Here is a 22,358-nt window from a genome sequence, read left to right on the forward strand (position 1 = left end):
GGCTATATTGAAGAAGTGCGTTTTTAGCTTTCTTTTTAAAATATTTAGTGAGCTGGCTTCCCTGATCTCTAAAGGTAATGTGTTCCAAAGCTTTGGGGCATAGTTGGCAATTGTGTCGGAAGATCGACGCTGTGTCGTGACGACTGCGTCGAGCGTAACATCACTACATTCTAGTGTTGCCGAATAGATTGGTATCAGAGATGAGTTGAACTAATCTGGTATTTCGGTACACTCCATTATACATGCCTTACTCAGTCTAGCGGTCTTTAATATGTTTCATATTTAATATTTCCAAATGCTTAAACAAGTTTAACGTAGGCTCTTTTATTTTGAAGAAATCCACATTACCATACACCCCTGATACGTGGGCGGACCTCCACGGAACACAGGGCAGTTCCTGCTGGCTGTCGAGTTGTCCGTTTCTGAAGGTAATAAGCTCGTCGCTTTCTTACTGATCAGTTATTTATGTATGTCTATGTATGTTACTGATGTATTATTCTACAGAATGTTGCATTGTCTTACACTGTTTATGCCATGACCATGTAGAAGAGACAGTCATTTCCTATATAGCTAGCTACTACTAGCTACCTGTCCACAACATAAGAATGTGCCATAAACTAACAGCTTACTAATAGGCTAGTGTCATCAAGCGAGTGATAGGTATGATAGAGTGATAGGTATGACAGCAATGAATCACGCTGTAATCCACACAGTGTATAATAGAATCATAGCTAGCTAATGGTAGCTACTAACTCATAGGGTTAAATAAACACTAGAGGGCGCACTCTCCACAATGAACTGTGATTACACGGGGAGCTCCATTTGGTCCACTTTACGACTACTAGAGCTTAAACTAGACGAGTTGTGATAATTCGCGATAATTTCAGCTCGAGTTCCGTCCCATGAATGTGGCTCAAATATGCAACCAATCCTCCAGAACAAACCTTGTAGCGACCAGGTTTACGGTCTGGTTTAAGAAACTCACATGCATCAGGGGTTGTAAACTTTTATGGAAATTGTATTAGCACTCTCCTTATGTTTCCAGCTTACCTCAAATCATACTCTGGTCCACATTTATATAATTCCATGGCCTTGTCAACGGTAACACAATTTACAGGTGCGAGGGCGTGACTGTTGCCTGTGTCATGAAGTCATTAAAGCCACACGTTTAACAGTTATAGTAACATTTAGACATTTAAGAAGGTTGTGCCATGTTGCAGGTGACAACTAGGCAACACCTGATATGAGCATATGGCATTATAAGATCCTACTGATTAATTATTGACCATGAGTTAGAGTGTGGCATATGTTATAATATAAAATATGTAGTCTATAAATAAAAAAGTGTCAGTGAAATGTCACCTCTGGCAGAAGCACATCCATGATGAATGCCACCGGATCAGCGAATCGTCTCTGTGTTTTTTCGACCACTCCTGACAGGAAGCAAAACACTTTGTCCATTTGGTCATCATCTTCAAAGAGGATGACGGCCGTGGCCTTCTTCTTAGCCCAAAGAGACTTGACTTGTCCTGCCATGATTGCCTGCAAATATATAGTTTGTTGGGAGGATGCTCAACGTAAATGTACAATCACTACACAAACATAAAACGTTTCACTTTCATTATTTATATTATGCTTAAAATTGTTAACTTTACTTAGACATTTCAGTTGCAAACTCAAGTTCAAGATGTTGCAGTAAGCCTTTGTCCTGCGTGATGAAATCCACTGTCCAATGTCTGATCTAAAACTAATTTACACCAAGGATGTCCTGGGGCACAGAAATAACATGTTAACACCATTCAAAATTCAAATGATGAAATATATGATAATATAGATGGATATACCTCCATATTTCACAATAGACCTCTGGTGGACCTGAATATGAGACCGAAGGACAGGGTACTTCCCTGCCTTGTGACAAATTGGACACGGGAAAGTGTCCGAGTCCAATCTTTCAAGCTCAGGGTATTGTCCATCTGGGAATGTTGGTCTATGGGAGAATAACATATAATTAGGTGAATGTCTCGAATGTGACTCCAAAGAACTTTCAATTCCTTTAAATGGAATATTTAAAAATGTAATTCCTTTAATTCATCGTGCTTTAAAATATATGTGACCTGAGCTCACATGCTCTACGTGCAACCTACATACAGCTTCTTGAATCCATTAACAAAGTTCGACTAGGGTCCCCCTGTCTCCTGTTTCCATCCAGGGAGAGGACATGGGGGTGGTCCAGAGCTACAGGTAGCTGGGGATGCACCTGAACAATAAATTGGACTGGACTGGTAACGCAGATGCCCTGTACAAGAGGGGCCAGAGCCTGCTTTATTTCCTGAGAAGGCTCAGGTCCTTTGGTGTGTGCAGGACTCTGTTGAACATGTTCTACCAGTGGTGGCCAGTGGAGTGCTGTACGTGGTGGTATGCTGGGGGGGGGGCAGCATCAAGGAAGGTGACACTAAGAGGCTGAACAAGCTCATTAGGAAAGCAGGTTCTGTCCTCTGTGCCACCCTGGAGGAGGTGGCCAATAGGAGGATGAGGACCAAACTCCTGGCCATCATGGACAATCCCTCCCATCCCCTACATGACACTGGCAGAGCAGAGAAGCTCCTTTAGCAACAGGCTATTACAACCACATTGCACTAAGGAGCACTATAGAAGATATTTTCTTCCCGCCGCAATAAGATAAATCCTCTTGCGCCTGGCTGGATCGGGGTGATCAGAGTCAGGCTAGGGGATGGTAAATCATACTGGTCTGTTCTTACTGTATAATGTTTAGATGTCTATTTCTTTTCTTTAAAAATGTAATCGTCACTTTATTTTGTTGTTGTTTGTGGTGTGAGCTGCTGTAACGCCTTAATTTCACCGTGAGGATCAATGACGTACCTATCTATCTATATGATTAAATCTCTTTCAGATGATAAGGGGTAAACCAGATGAGGATGAATATTGGAACAGTTCAAAGTTCAAAGCCTTCACGTTTGATGATGAAGATGATGAGTTCACCAGGGTAAATAACTTCTCACACTGCCCCATCAATTCATGTCTGTCAGGACTAACTTAGAGTACTACTCTACCTAGTTCATCACGCAGCGGAAGACAAGAAATAACAGTCTATGTTACTGAAATGTTTTATCAATAAATGTTTATTCAGCAAAAATTAGACACAGGGTCAGGGAGTCCCTTCCCCTCTCATCTTCGCACCTGTTAAGACATTACTTCAGGTGCTCAAAATCTTATTGTGGATTGGAATTAACGTTAGCCTAATTACAAATGAAACATTACAATTAGAGCCCAACCTATACTGGATTGTTGGGTCCAATGTACATTTATGGGGGGCAAAATTCCCAGATAGCCTAATCGATATGATACAGTGCTGCTTGAAAGTATGTGAACCCCTTGTGCAATTATAGATTCTTATGGTTTTTACCATGAAATCTTTATTTAATCAGAACCAGTCTTTTTTATCTGACATAACAGGTTTATATTTACCAATTCCTTATGTTGGTTTAGAGGGAATCATGCATGTAGTAGGAAAACTACATTGATGCCCGTGGTGTCAGAAATTAGTGCAGGTGCAAAAATAACCTCTTCAGTCAATGGCTTGTGGCATCTCCATTAGGCAAGGCAAGTTTATTTGTACAGCACATTTCATACAACAGGGGCAATTCAATATAGCATAAAAAAAAAAAAGATATAGATAAAAGTGTTATTACTGCAACTGTATTCAAGTGCTGCTCTTTCCGATATGGCGTGTGAGATTGCAGGTACTGCGTCTGTGTTTAGCCGCTATCTTGCACAATACGGTGTGTGAAATGACACATTTGATACTGCTTCTGTGTTCAACCGCTATCCTGGCTGATACGGTGTGTGAGATTGCAGTGTAAAATTAGATGTTTGATACTGCATCTATGTTCAACCGCTATCCTGGCTGATACGGTATGTGAGATCGCAGTGTCAAACGTTTGATACTGCTTCTGTGTTCAACCGCTATCCTGGCTGATACTAGGCCTAGCTGATACGGTATGTGAGATCGCAGTGTCAAACGTTTGATACTGCATCTGTGTTCAACCGCTATCCTGGCTGATACGGTGTGTGAGATTGCAGTGTAAAATTAGATGTTTGATACTGCATCTATGTTCAACCGCTATCCTGGCTGATACGGTGTGTGAGATCGCAGTGTAAAATGACACATTTGCCAACACATTTAGCCTATATTTGCAGCGAATTTATAGCACTTGGGTTATGGATCATAAAACTCATAACTGCTGTAGGTATAAGAAGTAAAAAGATAAACCATAAAAAAAGGATACTAGTTCATGGATAGAAGGCATATAGAGTGATAGTGTTTAACCATAACTGCTGCAGAACATAAAGGTTTTTAGCTTAGTTTTAAATATTTGTAGGGTTTGGGCCTGTTTGATTTCTTCAGGGAGTTTGTTCCAGGAGCATGCAGCAGAGTGACTGAATGCTGCTTAGCAGCGATAACTTGGAGTAAACGTCATGTATAGCCACTAATCGGTCTCTGACATCTGTTTTGAGATATTTTTCCTCCTCCTTACAGAAGTGAGCATGAACTGTCCGCTTCAGGTCCACAGCATCTCAATTGGATTTAGGTCAGAATTTGACTTGGCCAATCCAAAACACAAATCTTCTTTATCCTGAGCCATTCTTTGGTAGATTTGTTTGAATACTTTGGGTCCTTGTCTTGTTTGCAAGACCCATTTTCAGCCCAGCTTTAGCTCCTTGACTGATGGCTTGAAGTTTGGTTAAATCTCCTGGTATACCTCAAAATTCATGGGTCCCTTAATGATGTGGAGCCGGCCAGGTCCAGAGGAGGAAAAGCAGCCCCAGATCATTTCATTTCAGATCATTTCTATCTCATGGTGATCTCTTTTTCTACTTACCTACTTGATTTAAGGCAACTTGGGGTTCACTTATTTTTGCACCTGCACTAATTTCTTTATAATTTAGTTGTCCTACTACACTCATGACTCCCTCTAAACCAACATAGTGTAACGATCCTGTATGAGGCCCGTTAACAGCTCCACCAAGGGAGTTAACTCTCTTGGTATAGTGGTTAGCGCGGCCGTCGGTTATGCGGGAGATCGGGGTTTGATTCCCGCATGGGGCGAGTTACACTAGAAGATTCCCGTTCGCTACACTGGTGTCAGAAGTGGGATGGAAGAAGGGCCATCGGAGAGGCGTGTCCACGTGAGGGACTTGACATAGTGAAGCGTGAGGGCACGCTCTCCCGAACGGTGAGGATAGTGTAACGATCCTGTATGAGGCCCGTTAACAGCTCCACCAAGGGAGTTAACTCTCTTGGTATAGTGGTTAGCGCGGCCGTCGGTTATGCGGGAGATCGGGGTTCGATTCCCGCATGGGGCGAGTTACACTAGAAGATTCCCGTTCGCTACAATATGGAATTGGTAAATATAAACCTGGTTCTGATTAAATAAAGATTTCATGATAAAAACAAAAAAAATCTGGAATTGCACATGTAACCCCTCACAATCCGGACAGACCAGGCAGGCACACAGGTTCACTTTCAAGCTGTTTTATTTATCTGAATGTGCAAACAAAATGATGGTTATTTAAGTGCTACGGTAGGCTCCAGCACAAAACAGCTCTCACCCCATCTCAACCGTTCACACGGACGAAAGGGCTTTTCTGCCTTCGTCATAACATTAAATGCGGCCAGTCCAACCACCACTAGGGGCACTACACACCGTATGCAGCCATGGGTGAATCAATTCAAAACACTTTACCAAATGATAAAAAGCAAACGATTTTGATGAACTTCAACCTATAACTTAAATATAATTTATAACCCTGTTACACACAGTTTCAAGCAGCACTGTATACAGTACCCTGTGTAAGTAATGGTCAGTGAAGCATTCTTTCCTCTTTTGGCTCTACACTTCAAAAGTTTGGATTTTGAATCAAACAATTACTAAAAGGTTAAAGTAGAGATGTTTTTGTTGATGGTATTGGTGTACATTGGTTTCACCATTCAGAAATTACACCACTTTTTTATGCGTTTATTTTTTCACTGTTTGCAGCTTAAAGAATCTAAACGAGCAGTGAACAGTATTCGCAGCCTCGTAGATGAAGACGATGATGACGATGATGTGGAGAAGGTCAACTGGAGTGGAGAGCCTATTGGAAGTAAGAGTACCATATAATCCAGAAATGTGATTTCTGTCAAAAAAGTACCTCACAAAGTTGGGGGAATGATGCCTCTTATGATCTCCAGTTTGTTTCGTTTCAAGTATCAAGTTTCAAGTTTTATTGTTACATCACATTACACAAGTTTAAGAGTCGACACTTAAAAACATGGCACTGTGACGTGGTCTATCTACCTTGGTAGATCTGGCCCTAACAGTTAGCACCACTGATATGTTCCTTCAGGCATCTCCTGGTCTGTCAAGGAGACAGAATCCAGCACTCCATCTGCAGGTGAGCTTCGGCAACAGGGCTTCCCCAAAACCGTGGCTGCCCCTTCGTTGCCCAAGAACAACTCTGTCTACTCCTTAAGTTCACTCTTCAAAGGTATGTCTCCCTCTTCTGTCATCCTACACTTGGCATCGTCCCTGATGAATGGGCAATACATTAGAATGTCACTCAGTTCTTTCTCTCTCCTCCTTTTAGGGAAGACCAAAACAGGGAGCTTCCAGTCTCTCTCTGAGAGTGAGTAACATTGTAGCTGGAGTAGTTACTACACGTGTATCATATTTCATTATTATTTAAGTTGTTCTTTCAAATGGGGTGATCATGGACATGTATTTTATAGCTCTTGGTGATACGTCCACTAGAAATTACGCCCCGGAACTTCGGAAACCAAGATCTGAATACAAGGTAAACATCTACCTTCATTCCAGAGTACTTTCACCACAATACCATATGCTAAAATGTCAACCTCATTAATACCACTAGATATGTAGGCAGACTGGACTTACTGTATGTAGTCACAGCATTGGTCCACTATGATGATGTCATTTTGTTGTGATGGCAGGATTATGTCAGTGATTGGACCCCTGAGGAGACGGTCAAGAGAATGCAACAGGGAAAGGTACAGTCCAAGTGGTGGTATAATATTAGTAATCCAACTACCTTTTACCATGACTACACTACTACAGAAACATTTCAGTGTTTCAGGTTTGATTGAGTTCAACCTGTGGTCTGACTTACAGTGTTATTGTGATGCACTACATCCTGCTTGTACTGTATGAGACATATCTGAATTTGTGGCAACATTTACATACTTGGATCTCAAACGGTTTCTGTATCTTACTCTGATAGCTAGCTCATTAATATCATTCTATTCTATTCCTCCGTCAATCCGGTGTTTCCCCATTAATTACCTATTTTTGTACTGCCATAGTCTCATAACGAACCATTTTTACACACTGTAAACATTGTGTTAACTCGGGTCTATTGGTTGTATTAACTCAGGTCTATTGGTTGTATTAACTCAGGTCTATTGGTTGTGTTAACTCATAGGTCTATTGGTTGTGTTAACTCAGGTCTATTGGTTGTATTAACTCAGGTCTATTGGTTGTGTTAACTCAGGTCTATTGGTTGTATTAACTCAGGTCTATTGGTTGTGTTAACTCAGGTCTATTGGTTGTATTAACTCAGGTCTATCGGTTGTGTTAACTCAGGTCTATTGGTTGTATTAACTCAGGTCTATTGGTTGTGTTAACCCATAGGTCTATTGGTTGTATTAACTCATAGGTCTATTGGTTGTGTTAACTCATAGGTCTATTGGTTGTATTAACTCAGGTCTATTGGTTGTATTAACTCAGGTCTATTGGTTGTGTTAACTCAGGTCTATTGGTTGTGTTAACTCATAGGTCTATTGGTTGTGTTAACCCATAGGTCTATTGGTTGTATTAACTCAGGTCTATTGGTTGTGTTAACTCAGGTCTATTGGTTGTATTAACTCAGGTCTATTGGTTGTGTTAACTCATAGGTCTATTGGTTGTGTTAACTCATAGGTCTATTGGTTGTGTTAACCCATAGGTCTATTGGTTGTGTTAACTCATAGGTCTATTGGTTGTATTAACTCAGGTCTATTGGTTGTATTAACTCAGGTCTATTGGTTGTATTAACTCAGGTCTATTGGTTGTGTTAACTCATAGGTCTATTGGTTGTGTTAACTCATAGGTCTATTGGTTGTGTTAACCCATAGGTCTATTGGTTGTGTTAACCCATAGGTCTATTCGTTGTGTTAACTCATAGGTCTATTGGTTGTGTTAACTCATAGGTCTATTCGTTGGAGAAGTTCCGCTCGTTGCAGGACAAGCTGTTGCTGCTGGACATGGCTGTGAACGCACATGATGGGAACGTCATCACCGCGGTACGGTGTTGTTTTACTGCTATTCAAAGGAAACCTTTCCAAATTGTAAGTATGTTTTACTTCATGCTCTTCTTTGACATTCAATTGCAGGTTTTAATATATTTGAAGAAGTCATTAAGTAAAGGTGAGTATTTTTTTACATCATGTTTTCACCAATTTGACTTTTTAGGTAATTTGACGTTTCCACCATCTCACAATTATCGTTCTGGTTTCTAAGCAGTAATATTGCAATATTTATCCTACAAACCTTTGTGTGAGTTGAAAGTCTGCACCACTTAATTAAGAACATATATGATTAAATATATCACTTGATCATGAAAGTATAGTTACACTCTTAAGATGACATCCATTTTCTTTTGCATTTTTGTATTCGTTTTCGGAAAGAAAATCAGTTGCAAACATTAAATAAATCTGGCTCAATATGTAGAAATTCATGATGGTTTCCTGTGTTTCTGTGCAGAAATTGTCTTTCGGGAGTTGATCACAAGGGAAATAGCCCTTCGGCATTATATCCACTACCTGAAAGAAATGGGAGAACAGAAAATGTTGGTAGAGTTGTTCAAGTAAGTAACAACAATATAGTTGACTGAGAATGTCACTTTTAAAGCAGAGGGAACTTATCCATGGATTTGTCTTGTTACCTGGCTAGACTCGTTTTGTAGCTCCTGGGCCAGTGAAGGGAAAATGTTGACAATGTTGCAGATGGAAATGGGATATGTACAGTACATCTGATCTGATTCCTTATTCTACATGGAAGATAATCTGACACTGCTATCCAGACATTCAGTAATGTTGCACCACCCACTCAACAGAAGCCTGCTTTATCTGATGTTACTTGGTAGGCATACTTATGCATACCTGCATTCTGATCAGTCTCCTGTCCCTCTGATGTGATCCAGGTCCCTGGGCAGAACAGAAGACATGGCGGTATGTATCTATCAATATTTGCAGTCAGTCATACTGTGGTACTGTGCACAAATAAACTCATGATAGAAAATTGCTCAAAACTCAAATCATTTTGCCGGAATAACAAGACAATGTTTTGAAGCAAACACATCTCTGATCCATACACCTAACACCAGGAACTCTGGCATTGAGTTAACACCAGGAACTCTGGCATTGAGTTAACACCAGGAACTGACATTCAGAGTTAACACCAGGAACTGACATTCAGAGTTAACACCAGGAACTGACATTCAGAGTTAACACCAGGAACTCTGGCATTGAGTTAACACCAGGAACTGACATTCTCAGTGTTCAGAATGTTGTGGAGGAATGTAACAAGGCAGACACGGTCCTTTATCCATCCCATATGACAGACAACCTTATACTGTACATGAAGAACATACATGTATAGTCTGAGCATTGCTCTGCTAAACATACCCAATTTTTGGTAATCAGCGAGTTGTAACTTTGCCACCGTTGGCTAGCCAACGCATGTCTGTTTGAATGCTCTACACTCATTGGTTAGTTTTTGTTTGGAAACCTGAGGAACTTTCATCTGTGTCCTTGTTCATTCTCAGCTGATGCAGTACAAGGAGCACCTCAACATCAAAGACGAGAACAAAAGGAGAGACTTCTTGAAAAACTGCCTCAAGTAAAGATCCACTCGTCAATACTTTACACTAACATTACAGCCCCAATGTACATGTTCTTTGGAAAAAATATTTAAATATTATCTATATATTTATATATAAACCCCTCAAAAAAAGTTCGGAAACGCTTTTCTTGTTGATTATTCCTCCCCTTTAATAATACCAATTGGTATTGTATTTTATATCGTTGGAAAGCCTGATTGGTCACCTTTATAATGAGGTACAACTTGTAAGGATCATACATTCATGGAATGAGTAACACAGCTAAACGTGTGAGTAGCGGCCCAAACAAAATCCCCTGCAATATTCTTCTGTTGGTATTCACTCTCATTTTGAGCATCAAGTGCTGGCAGGTGTATGTCAGTCACAGGTGTGTGACTGGCACCTGAATGGCACCTAATTGACAGGAATGATATTCTGGGGCCAGTGGCGATCCCATATCTCCAGAATCTGGGACCTAACTCCACTGAGGTCCCATACAATGTAAAATTAATAAAGTGTAAAAATGGCCAATATGTGTTGTTTTTTCCTTATTACTGTGGGAGAGTGCAATCATCCAATCCACCAAGCAACTCAAAACGAGAGTGAATACCAACAGAAGAATATTGGGGATTTTGGCAAATATTTTTGGGCCGCTACCCACACATGTAGCTGTGTTGCTCATTCCACGAATGCATGATCCTTACAAGTTGTACCTCGTTGTAAAGGTGACTAATCAGGCTTTCCAACGATATAAAATACAATACCAATTGGTATTATTAAAGGGGAGGAATAATCAACAAAAAAAGTGTTTCCGAACTTTTTTTGAGGGGTTTATATATATATATACTGTATATATATATTTTATTTTTTTTAAATATATTTTTTTTTTTGGGGGGGGGGGGGGTCATTTAATTATCAGACCGACATCATGAGGCAGTATGCTTTGGATGCCGGTCTCATTAACCAGTGCAATGGATTTTTTTGCAGTCTCCCCTTCTCACCAGACGATGCCACTCATGTTCAAGACCACTACACCCTCCTGGAGAGACAGATTATTATCGAGGTGAGAGACTGTTGGTGATGCACTGGTGTTACACTTCTCTTTTTTTTTTGTAAGATTTTATTTTCATTTTCCATTTTCTTTTTACACAAAACATTATACACACATTACTTGACAAACATCACAATACATCACAACTTGACAAACATCACAACACATCTCAAATTGACATACATCACAACGCATCACAGCTTGACATACCTCACAACACATCACAACTTGACATACATCACTACACATCACAACTTGACATACATCACACACATCACAGCTTGACATACATCACAACACATCACGACTTGACATGCATCACAACACATCACAACTTGACATACATCACAACACATCACAACTTGACATACATCACCACACCTCACAGCTTGATATACATCATAACACATCACAACTTGACAAACATCACAACACATCACACCTTGACAAACATCACAACACATCCTAACATCCCAAAGCCCCACTTTTTTTTTTTTTTAAACCGTCTAAAGTCTATCCCAGTTTACCCCCTATACTTTATCTAACTAATAATTCTAATGCATACTCAAATTAATCTCTTAGTACTATGTTTCTTGCACTATCTTTACGTCTTAGCTAAGGCCTTCACTATCTCTCCCCATATCTTTTCAAACTGATCTTTCTTATTATTGTCTATGGCTAAATTCTTCTCTATATTGGTATAATAAAGAATTTCGTTTTTCCATTGTTGTAGTGTTGGAGGTTTAATTGATTTCCAACTTCCAAGTATTAGTTTTTTAAATATAATTGATGAGTACATACGGTAATTATCCACCCCCTAGGGTATCTTACTGTGGCTACATCCTGGAAAAGACAGATTGAAGGATCAAATTTGAATCTTTCCTTATGTACCCCTGAGAGCCAATGTTCTATGTCAACCCAGGTTTTCTGTACTCTGGGACACTCCCAGAATGCGTGTATTAGTGAGTCTTTTTTTCCACACTTTAAACAGTTATCTGATACATTACTATAATACTTATGGATTTTATCTCGCGTGTGGTAGACTCTATACATTATTTTATATTGGATTAAACGTAGATTTTCATTAACTGTCATGTCATTTGTAGTATTCCAACACTCTTTCCATTTTAAACCTATATCTGTTCTTCCTAGGTCTCGATTCCACATCTCAATCCTACTTTCTAACAGTTTTTCAGCTACATAGGACTTCTGTAGAGTTCTATAAATTTTACCTATCAAATTCTTATCAATTTCTCCATCAAATATGATATCCTCAATTGTACTCTGCTGCCCAAATGATTTTAAATTAAAATTTAGATTTATGTAGCTTCTTAGCTGCATGTATCTGAAATATTCAGCGTTGGCCAACTTATATTTACTTTGGAAGTCGTGCCATGGAATAATGGTATCCCCTCCTACTAAGTCGTTTATAGTTTCTATTCCCCTTGTTCTCCATGTAGACCAATTTATTGTAGCATTCTGAAGAGCTATCCAAGGATTATTCCACAAAATAGTACTTTTTGGGATTGATATTTGTGTGTTACACTTCTCTGAATGTGTCGTTTACAGATGAGAAGAATGATGTAACACCACAACATCATAAACTGTCATGATGTGTAATGTCAATGTAATCTATGAAAGACTTGTTTTATAATTATTGCAGAACATTCCAATGATGTGTTATCCTATCTTTCTTTACTAGGCTAACGACAAACAGGTGGAGAGTAGCGGCCAGACAGACATCTTTAAAAAATACCCTCGGAAAGCTTCTATCCTCAACATGCCCATCATCACCACTCTCTACTACTCCTGCTTCTACCACTGGGGGGAGCCAGAGGTATGTTACGGCTGCTGCAGCGATCCCACGTGGTGTGGTCCTTGAGAGGGACAGGGTGTGAAGGCTTTTGTTCCATTCTAGTATCGGTACTTAAACACCTGATTCAGCAGGTCTTAATGATGAGTTCAGTTTTCCAAAAGCTTTGTAGCTTTATATAGTACTTAGTTCACTTTCTCCCAGCCGCAAAGCCACAAGCACGTCAAAACATGGTTAAAAACTATTATTTCCATCTCATGGAGGGTCTGTCCTTGCATCCATAGCTCTGTGTATGAAGTTGAGAGTGGTTCCATTTCTCCAGCCCCATCCCTCAGCTGCTTACCAAAGAACGTTAAGGGGAGACCGCTTTGTTGTTGTTTGAATCCCAGATTGCCCCTTTAACATTACAGATTAGCAATGTTGCTGTGAATTTTGCCGTCTTTGAGGTTAATTGTGGACGTGTGTGTGTGGACATGTGTTTGTGCTCATAATGGTACTAGTACTAGACCAGTACTGGTTGGAAAAATGTTATCTTAGAGAAAGGCAACATAAATAACCTGGTCCGTCCTCCTCTGTAGGGCACATACAGCAGTCCAGCCAACATACGAAAGACCTTCAGGGTAAGTGAGAAAGCTTGGATATTCATACTTGAATATTTGTATCTGTCCAGTTTCTACTACAGTTACCAGGTCGTTACTCGGAATTTGGTAACTGTTTGAAGACACATTTGGTTTGATTTAAAAACAAAATAGTTTTGTATGAAACCTTCTGGTCTTGTCTTTTTCCCATCAATGTATAACTTATTTTATACATCCCACGTGGCAGCAAAATACATAATAATAATAATAATAACTTTAATTTATATAGCGCCTTTCAAAAAGCCCAAGGACGCTGAAATACATGGGCATTGACAACAATAAAATGCATAAACACATGGATATAAAGGCATAAAGACACATACAAAACACAAAGTTAGCAGTACAAATGACTATTGTCCATTAACACTTGGAGCACTGCACTGTTTCGCCCTACTGTTACCGCAAATACACAGGAACACACAGAAATACTGCAAAATCGCCTTATACTAGCTAGATTTTGAAAATGTAAGGATACTGGATGGTAAAACGCACATATCTAGGAAAAGTCATGAAAGGTGGATCCTGAAACTCACAGGTGTCAAATGACCCCACTATGGCTACGATCTAGTGTTAATGAGTATGGAATTGTGTGGGGAGATTTTCTTTAGCAAAAATCCTCCTGTAGCTCTGTGCGTGCAATGTGAGTTTGTGATCGTCTTGTGTGCCTTTTAGTGGAGGTTTCTCTGGATGGGGAGTAGCCAGAATTGGGATAAACACACTGCACAATGTAAACTTTGAAAAAAAAACATTTTTTTGGGAAACAGACAATCAATCTGTAGCTAACAAACACTAAATACAGCATGTTCTGATTTGGCCCAAGGTTTACTGAGCTTGCTGGTAAGGTCAATTTAATAATTTACTGGAATTTACTGCTAATTAGCTTTTGCGCTGTCTCATACAGATGACGCCTGTCTCCCAAAATGATGAGTTTAATATAATAAAATGATGGGTTTTTCCAGTTTTGTTTACATTCTGCAGTTTGTGACGTATGGACTTTCACAGCTAGAGTTTTATGAGAATCGAACATTAGAACTACAGATATAATAGATAGTAAAGTTGTGTTTTCATTTTCCAGATTGCAGAAAAACAGTTTCTCCTCACTGCTCTTGGGGCCAGGGCGAAACTAAAGGCGTGGTTTGACGTGGACGCTTTATTCACCACCAAGAACTGGCTTGGCTACACCAAGAAGAGGTCGCCCATAGGCTTTCACACAGTAGTGGACATACTGCAGAAAAACAATGCACCTGTGCAGGTTTGTGACCTACAGATGTACCGACTTAGGTTCACCATCGGGTGGTACTGTCTCTGAAACACAGGCTTACCTTCTGTTTCCATTGTTTTTGTGGTTTGTCTCATTCAATGCATTTGAATTTGCAAAATCAAACATTTTCTAGAATTCTTCCTCCTAATTTAATTCTGTTCTTTCAACTGGCAGTATTCTTGAGGATAGTTTACATCATATCATTTTGCATAGTTTAAACTGGCTGATATATAAACTGTGTAGATTTGTGACAGCGCTGTTGGTAACTACTCTTTCCTTTCCTCCTCATCCTCTTCTCCTCTGTCCCTTTCTCCCAGGTTTTGCAGGATTATGTCAATCTGATTGATGATACAGAGCTGAAGATCAGCTTGGCGCAGAAGTACAAGTGTCATGACGTCATCATAAATGTAAGACATCAGATAAACACATACTGTACAGTACTATGGTCATCATCTCAAGGACCACTATTACTGCATGTCATTTGAAACGTTAATGCCATTTTTGATACCATGCCCATCGCTCATGGACTCAATTCCAGTGGTTAACAATATCTTTACAAATAACACCAAATCTTATGGCACCTTTTGCCAGTTGTCATAATGTGGCATGATTGATTGATTGATTGATTGATTGATTGATTGATTGGTGGTTCTTTGGCCTGATCAGACATACAGGGACGTGAAGGACCGGCAGCAGTTGATCCAGTACCGGAAGAAAGTGGAGAGGGGTTCGCCAGAAGACAGGAAGATCGAGGAAATCCTGAACAACTCGGTAAGATGGGAGCCTCCAGGGGTCGACCAGCTACAACGTGTGTAGGGTTTTGTAACTGTTGTGCTGGAATACCTGATTCAACAAATCAACTATTAAATACTTTATCCCTAATAGTGGTTGGCTAGAACCAAAGGCTTGATTGGGAAGGGTGGGTGTAGGCAGAGAACAAAATAGACTCCTTTTGAAAATATTAACAGCAGGAGACTTATTCTCAGGAAACCCGGTACGTGGATCACTACATGCAATACAAACAGACAGCTTTGAGAACTATTGAACTATCACGTCTCCTCTGGTGACACGGAAAGGAAGTGATGAGGATCATAAATGCCATACTACGCAGTCTTGTGTTCTTTCCTCTGAATAGTGATGACGATCATAAAGTGTGTGTGATAGGAGGAACCCGTTGTGATAACGTAATAATGTACAATGAGGTATTTCTGTATTTAAATTGTAATACATTTACAGAAAAAAAAGTGGTTTCACTTTGTCATTCTGGGATATTGTGTGTGGATTGATGGCAAATAAGTTTTTTATTTAATCCATTTTAAATTGACAAAATGTGGAAAGACTGAACACTTTCCGAATGCACTGTATGTAACAGTTTCACAGATCCAGATAAGATTAAGAAAAACCAAGACTGAGGAACGCTGCTGTGCTTGCAGTATTCTCAAGTAGACAAAAGGGAGGAGTCAAGGAGATTGGCTAGAGCTAGACAAACTAAATAGGATTGGATAGGCGTGTATTGAATTAAAATAATATCAAAAGAGAAGCTGTAATTCCCAAAATACCAAGGCAATGTTTAAAAGCCTTTGTTATGGGCTTACCACCAACACGTTTGCCTTTGTCAGTGTGTTCTGATTATAAGCGACAACATTTGTGAAACAATACATTTTCGCATATGAAATTATGCTTCAACCCGGCTGGACATGGTGTTGCTTAGCATCTCAGGTCCTTTAAAATATAGAACTAGTTCTAAGCTTTAGAGGTTACACTGAATCCTTTTTCTCTTTTCTTTCAGCAAATCCGATGGAAAAACTGACATCTACTCATGGAAGACTGTCAACACGCACCTGCTTCAAATGGACATTTAAGAATGATTTGTCCCCAATTAAATATGTGGGAGACGTTTATTATTTAAGGCAACAAGAATGAACGGTTTCACTGGCAAGTCATCAAATGTCATACCTTTGGTGTTATGGCTGAGAAGAGATTAAGGAGCCAAGCAGATAAACCTTCCCATTTCATGACCTATTGTTTGTTTCATGTGCTGTCTGTCTGCTATAGTGCTTGCTTGAACTGCATATCAATGCCTTTTGTTATCGTTCAATAAGTGCTTGATTTATCTTGCCCGGCACAGAGGTTGCACTGTGAGGCTTTTCCATTGCTTCCGGACAAGATAAATGAACTAAGTCAGACTCTCCATTTAAATGATTGTAAACATGGTGGAAAGGCGGGGCATCACCAGGGCCCAGTTGTTCAAATCTTTTAATCTGGATCAGAATGATTTCGATTCATTTTGGCTACCTAGGATCAGATCTATCTGGCTGATATTGAGTCGTATAGGGGAAATCAGCCAGCTCGACCTGATTGTGGAATCGGGATCATTCTGATCCAGATTAAACGTTTTGAACAACTGTTCCCAGCAGCTCAGGCAGAAACTTTAGGAGGTTGGAGCCTTGCTGACAGCTTCCCATCCACCAATAAACATTAATTGCAAGAGTAACATTTTGACCCAGGTCTGTCACCCACCTGGTCTGACTGACACCCACCTGGTCTGTCTGTCACCCACCTGGTCTGACTGACACCCACCTGGTCTGACTGACACCCACCTGGTCTGTCTGACACCCACCTGGTCAATCTGACACCCACCTGGTCTGACTGACACCCAATTTGGTCTGATACCTTGATCTTGCCAAATGTCCTTTGCCAACCCTATTCCCTGGGTCTTGTATGTCCTGATATTCACATTCCTGATCTAATTTATGATTTTGTAAACATATGAATATAAAAGATATTTAATAAGAAAGATATGCAAGTGTTTTATTTGTTATAGTAGAGGTAATTATCAGCTAATTACCATTTCACTATTGTACTACCTACCGAGTGAAGCGAGTTTTGGAGCCACCCAGACATTTATCATATCCTATCCAATTATTTAGCCGTGGTTGGAAATGTGAGTGACTGCAATATGAAGCACAAAGGTTTCTGGTGTGTTCCGTCACATCATTTGTGCAGGCATAAGCGAGCTGTCAATGTCTAGTATTAACTCTGAGCTTTGCCTTTGCCTTTGGAGTCTACTATTGGTGTCTGTCAACATGAGGACCAAAGAGACATTGAAAGTCAGGGCAGCCATTATGAGGCTGAAATATTATACAAAATCAGAAACATAGCAAAAACCTTACGCTTGCCAAAATGAACAGTTTGGAAGATAATTAATTAAGGAAGGCACTGGTGAGTTAAGAAATCGCAAATGGCCTGGTAGGCCAAGGAAGACTTCTACAGTGGATGACTGAAGAATGCTCACCATGATTAAGAAAACCAACACAACTGTCCCACAGATACACCCACCTGGAACACACTACTCTTGAAAAGGTCAAATTAGTCAGTCTCCCCTTTTTCTTTACTCTTGAAAAGGTCAAATTAGTCAGTTAGTCAAGTTACTCATTGCTAGTAAGTTATATTTTACGTTACAGGTGAATACAATCAGTACTCAAGTTGGAAAAGAAAATCAGGGGGGATGGTGGATTTGATCATATGGGGACAATTTTAGCATCCCCACTGCGTCTTCAGTGTCAGTGACTTGGTAAAAATGTCATTGCATGTGTGCGTGCCCCCTCACCCACAGTATTTGACTCAATATGCGCGAAACTAAATGTTGAAATAGCAGTAATACCACGTTCATTGATAAAATGACATAAGGGATGGAAAGGGGGGATGGCAGTTTTTGAAGGGGGATGATTTCGACCGTTTTTATTTCAGGCCCCCTCAACTCGAGTATTGATTATATCTCTAACAAAGCTAGCTAGCTAACAAGCTAACACCTGTGTGGCTAGCCTAGTAAACATTCACTTACACACAGTGAGTAAATAACGCAAGTAACTCACTATATAGTTAACAGACTAACGTTTGGCTATGGCATGTAACTCACTCTTGGTGTGTCGGCAACAAACATACAAACTTGGTTAGCCTAGTGAACATACACACAGCTTAGTAGCATGTAGGCCTACAGTGGGTTAGGGTTAGGGGGTATGTCCTAAGGAAATTACCCCCTGTTATGTTGATTTGGTTAACTTAAAAATATATATATTTGGGGGGGGAAAATAAATAAATCCATCTGACTGGAAACTTGCATCTTTCTGACCCAGGAAAAACCCTGGTATGTACTGTATGATAGCCATCTATGAGCAATGCACTGTATATAAGATGATGACCAAGGGTCTTTCTGCTGCTGACCAAGGGGAAACAGAGTCCTGTTGATGGGGCCCAATTTTCTTTTAGACTCTGGAGGCTAATGCATTTGTTTATTAAGATTTCATAAATATGATATATTGTCTGAATTTGTCTTGTTTTATCTAAATGTTCCAATTATTTTTCATTTCTTGTGCTGGTTTATTATGAACAACATGTAAAATTGCAGGAAGCTAGTGTAACCGGCTCGGTCTGTCTCGAGTCGATTACCTGCGTTGTGTTCTGTGCTGACCGATGACAGGACGCCGATGTGTACTTTAGGCACTTTTAATCTGTACAATGCACACGAAAATAATGAAAACATCAATACATGCAGGTATCTTCTCAGCACGAGTCAACCTCTCTCCGTCTCATAGAATGCAGACTGATATCTAATAGTAATATTAATAATAAACAGAAAATAAAGTATTTTGATTTCGGCTTTTACATTTTACAACATGAAATAAACTAATCACTTTCCCCTCACGTACAGTGACATGTATGATACAAAATGCGCATGCTTTACATCTAGCAGTTCAGTGCCATTGAACATTGAACAAAAGAAAACATTTCAACACATTACATTTTGAACCTGGTATTGGGAGTAGCAACATACCTGTACAATGCACAGGAAAATAATGAAAACATCAATACATGCAGGTATCTTCTCAGCACGAGTCAACCTAGCACAAAAAAAGGACAACTGAAACATTTCAGCTAACTGACACGGAGAACAGTGACGAGCGCTAGCATACAGAAAAATGAACCACGAGGTTAGCTAAATTAAACTCTTAAACTCTCTAAAACGCTCAAAACACCAATGTTTTCAATACAACACAACATCATTTATGTGCACTCATCTTTAAATGCATGTACAACTTCTAATGTGCACCCAAATTAAAGTTATGACAGGTATATTACAAGTTTACATTGCACTGCTGTAGATACGTACCTCTCTCCGTCTCATAGAATGCAGACTGAGAGAGAAACGCGAAAAATGCAGCCTATAGCCACCACTGTCCTCTAGGGGCGCAATTACACACAAATCTCCCAATACCTACAAATTACAATGAACAATACCAGATTTTGGTGAAATAAAACTTACCTAACCACAAAATATTAAATGAAAGGTTACAAAAATATTACTCATTCCTTAACCTGTTACACTAGCACAAATAATTGGGTGGGAGAGAGGGGCCGCCGCTGCCAAAACGTGCACAGTTTTGGGTCGCTCCACCGCCAAAAAATCTCACTCCAAACTTTTGGTGAAACTTGGCAGCCCTCATTTTAATGGTAGGTTCATTTTAACAGTGAGAGACAGAATATAAACACGTTTGCAGGAAAGGTGCTATACAAATAAAGGTTATTATTATTATTATTATTATTATTATTATTATTATCTATCCATCAGTCATAGCAGGAAAAAGTAACTAATGCTCAAGCCAGGGGCCATTGACAGTCGTCATGCTAGAAGAAGGAAGAAGACGTTCCTCTTTTCTTTTTTAACAGTAGAGAAACTGTACAGGGGGGTAATTTTCACCAACATCTTCAATCAGTCCCTGTCCCAGGCCACCATCCCACCCTGCCTGAAAACCTCAACTATCATCCCAGTCCCGAAGAAAAGCACGGTGAGCTGCCTAAACGACTACCGCCCGGTGGCACTCACACCAATCATCATGAAGTGCTTCGAGAAACTAGTCCGGGCCCACATAGTCACACGCCTCCCGCCCAACCTGGATCCATACCAGTACGCCTACAGAGCCCACAGGTCCACAGAGGACGCCATCGCGACGACTCTCCACTCCACTCTATCCCACCTGGAGAGGGGAAACAGCTACGCGAGACTGCTCTTTGTGGACTTCAGCTCTGCCTTCAACACCATGCTTCCAGACAGGCTAGTGACCAAACTACTAGACCTGGGACTATCACACTCTATATGTGCATGGATCAAGGACTTCCTGTCTGACCGCCCCCAGAGGGTGCGGGTGGGCTCACACACCTCCACAGCCCTCAGACTCAGCACTGGGTCCCCCCAGGGCTGCGTGCTAAGCCCCATCCTCTACAACCTCTACACCTACGACTTCACCCCCGTCCACCCCAGCAACTCCATCGTAAAGTTTGCAGACGACACCACCGTGGTGGGCTGCATCTCGGGGGGGGACGAGGCGGCGTACAGGGATGAGGTAGAGCAGCTGAGCAAGCTGTGCAAGGTTAACAACCTGCTGCTGAACCAGTCAAAGACCCAGGAAATCATCGTGGACTTCAGGAGGAAAAAATCTGAGGTCCAGCCCCTGCTCGTCGATGGAGGGAGCGTGGAGAGAGTCTCAACCCTCCGATTCCTGGGGGTGCACATACAGGATGACCTGTCCTGGAAGATCAACACAGCAGCCATCATCAAGAAGGCACAACAGCGGCTCTACTTCCTGAGAGTCCTCAGGAAAGACCACATCGGACAGGAGATGCTGGTGACCTTCTACCGCTGCGCAGTGGAGAGCATCCTCACCTACTACTGCATCTGCATCTGGTTCTCCAGCTGCACAGCCGCAGAGAGGAATGCGCTACAGAGAGTCGTGAGATCGGCCCAGAAGATCACCGGGGCCCCCCTCCCCTCTCTGGAAGAGCTGTACAACACACGCTGCCTCAGGAAGGCCACCAAGATCTCCAGAGACCCATCCCACCCTGGGTACGAACACTTTGCTCGGCTGCCCTCGAACAGGCGGTTCAGGACCATGTTCGCAAGGACAAACAGACTGAAGCTCAGCTTCTACCCCAGGGCCATTCAGGCCCTGAACACAGCAAAGACCTAGGTTCTAGGCCCTGGACAATCTAGACAAATTGATGGCAGCTACTAGATTGAAATCAAGTGTAATACTGAAACACAACTGTGTACATTTCAAACCTGCAAACTGCGACACTTTAAATGAATGTGCAATAACACTATGTGCAATATGACTGACAACCCTAGGGTACATAAGGTTCAGAGAATAGGAAATGTTAGAATAGGTATAGCATAGCATAGAGTACAGCACAGTGGTTTTTTTGTATAGTATAGTATAGTGGATAGTGTACATAGCCTTTATTTATGTAAACCAGCTCTTTTCCCTTCTTGTTTTTAGTTTTTTTTTTCTCCTAGCACCAGGGAGCCCCCCCTCCCAAATGTCGTTGTTTGGTACCTGTACTTTATCAATGACAATAAAGACCATTCATTCATTCAATCTGATTATTATTTTTATGTGTTATATTCTTCTTTTTCAAGAAGTAATTGCTATGCATATTTTGCGAGGAGGAGGTAGCCAGGGTTCACTGGAGCAATTAATAAATTATCTGTCTGTCACTTATGATATTACTATATTCAACCACGTGACCCCGAGTGCGTGTGTAGTGCTCCTCCTCGTGCTACTCCGTGTTAACCTGTATGTGATGTACCACGGTACAGAG

At 40.7% G+C, this 22,358-nt stretch overlaps 1 protein-coding gene across 1 annotated transcript; it reads left to right on the forward strand.

Annotated features, from left to right (window-relative positions):
* The first annotated feature begins 370 nt into the window (after positions 1 to 370).
* vipas39 (VPS33B interacting protein, apical-basolateral polarity regulator, spe-39 homolog) lies at positions 371 to 16,627 on the forward strand. Its single transcript, XM_080535852.1, has 19 exons — positions 371 to 428; positions 2,915 to 3,007; positions 6,063 to 6,168; positions 6,412 to 6,552; positions 6,652 to 6,690; positions 6,794 to 6,858; positions 7,016 to 7,072; positions 8,270 to 8,362; positions 8,453 to 8,486; positions 8,823 to 8,925; positions 9,262 to 9,289; positions 9,886 to 9,959; positions 10,927 to 11,002; positions 12,693 to 12,827; positions 13,382 to 13,423; positions 14,517 to 14,693; positions 15,020 to 15,109; positions 15,369 to 15,473; positions 16,492 to 16,627. Exons 2-19 carry the CDS (start codon positions 2,915 to 2,917, stop codon positions 16,510 to 16,512), a joined length of 1,479 nt encoding a protein of 492 aa, XP_080391978.1. The 5' UTR covers positions 371 to 428; the 3' UTR covers positions 16,513 to 16,627.
* Positions 16,628 to 22,358: the final 5,731 nt, after the last annotated feature.

This window comes from Nansenia antarctica, assembly GCF_963989245.1.
Source record: "Nansenia antarctica genome assembly, chromosome: 1".
Classification (NCBI taxonomy): Eukaryota; Metazoa; Chordata; class Actinopteri; order Argentiniformes; family Microstomatidae; genus Nansenia; species Nansenia antarctica.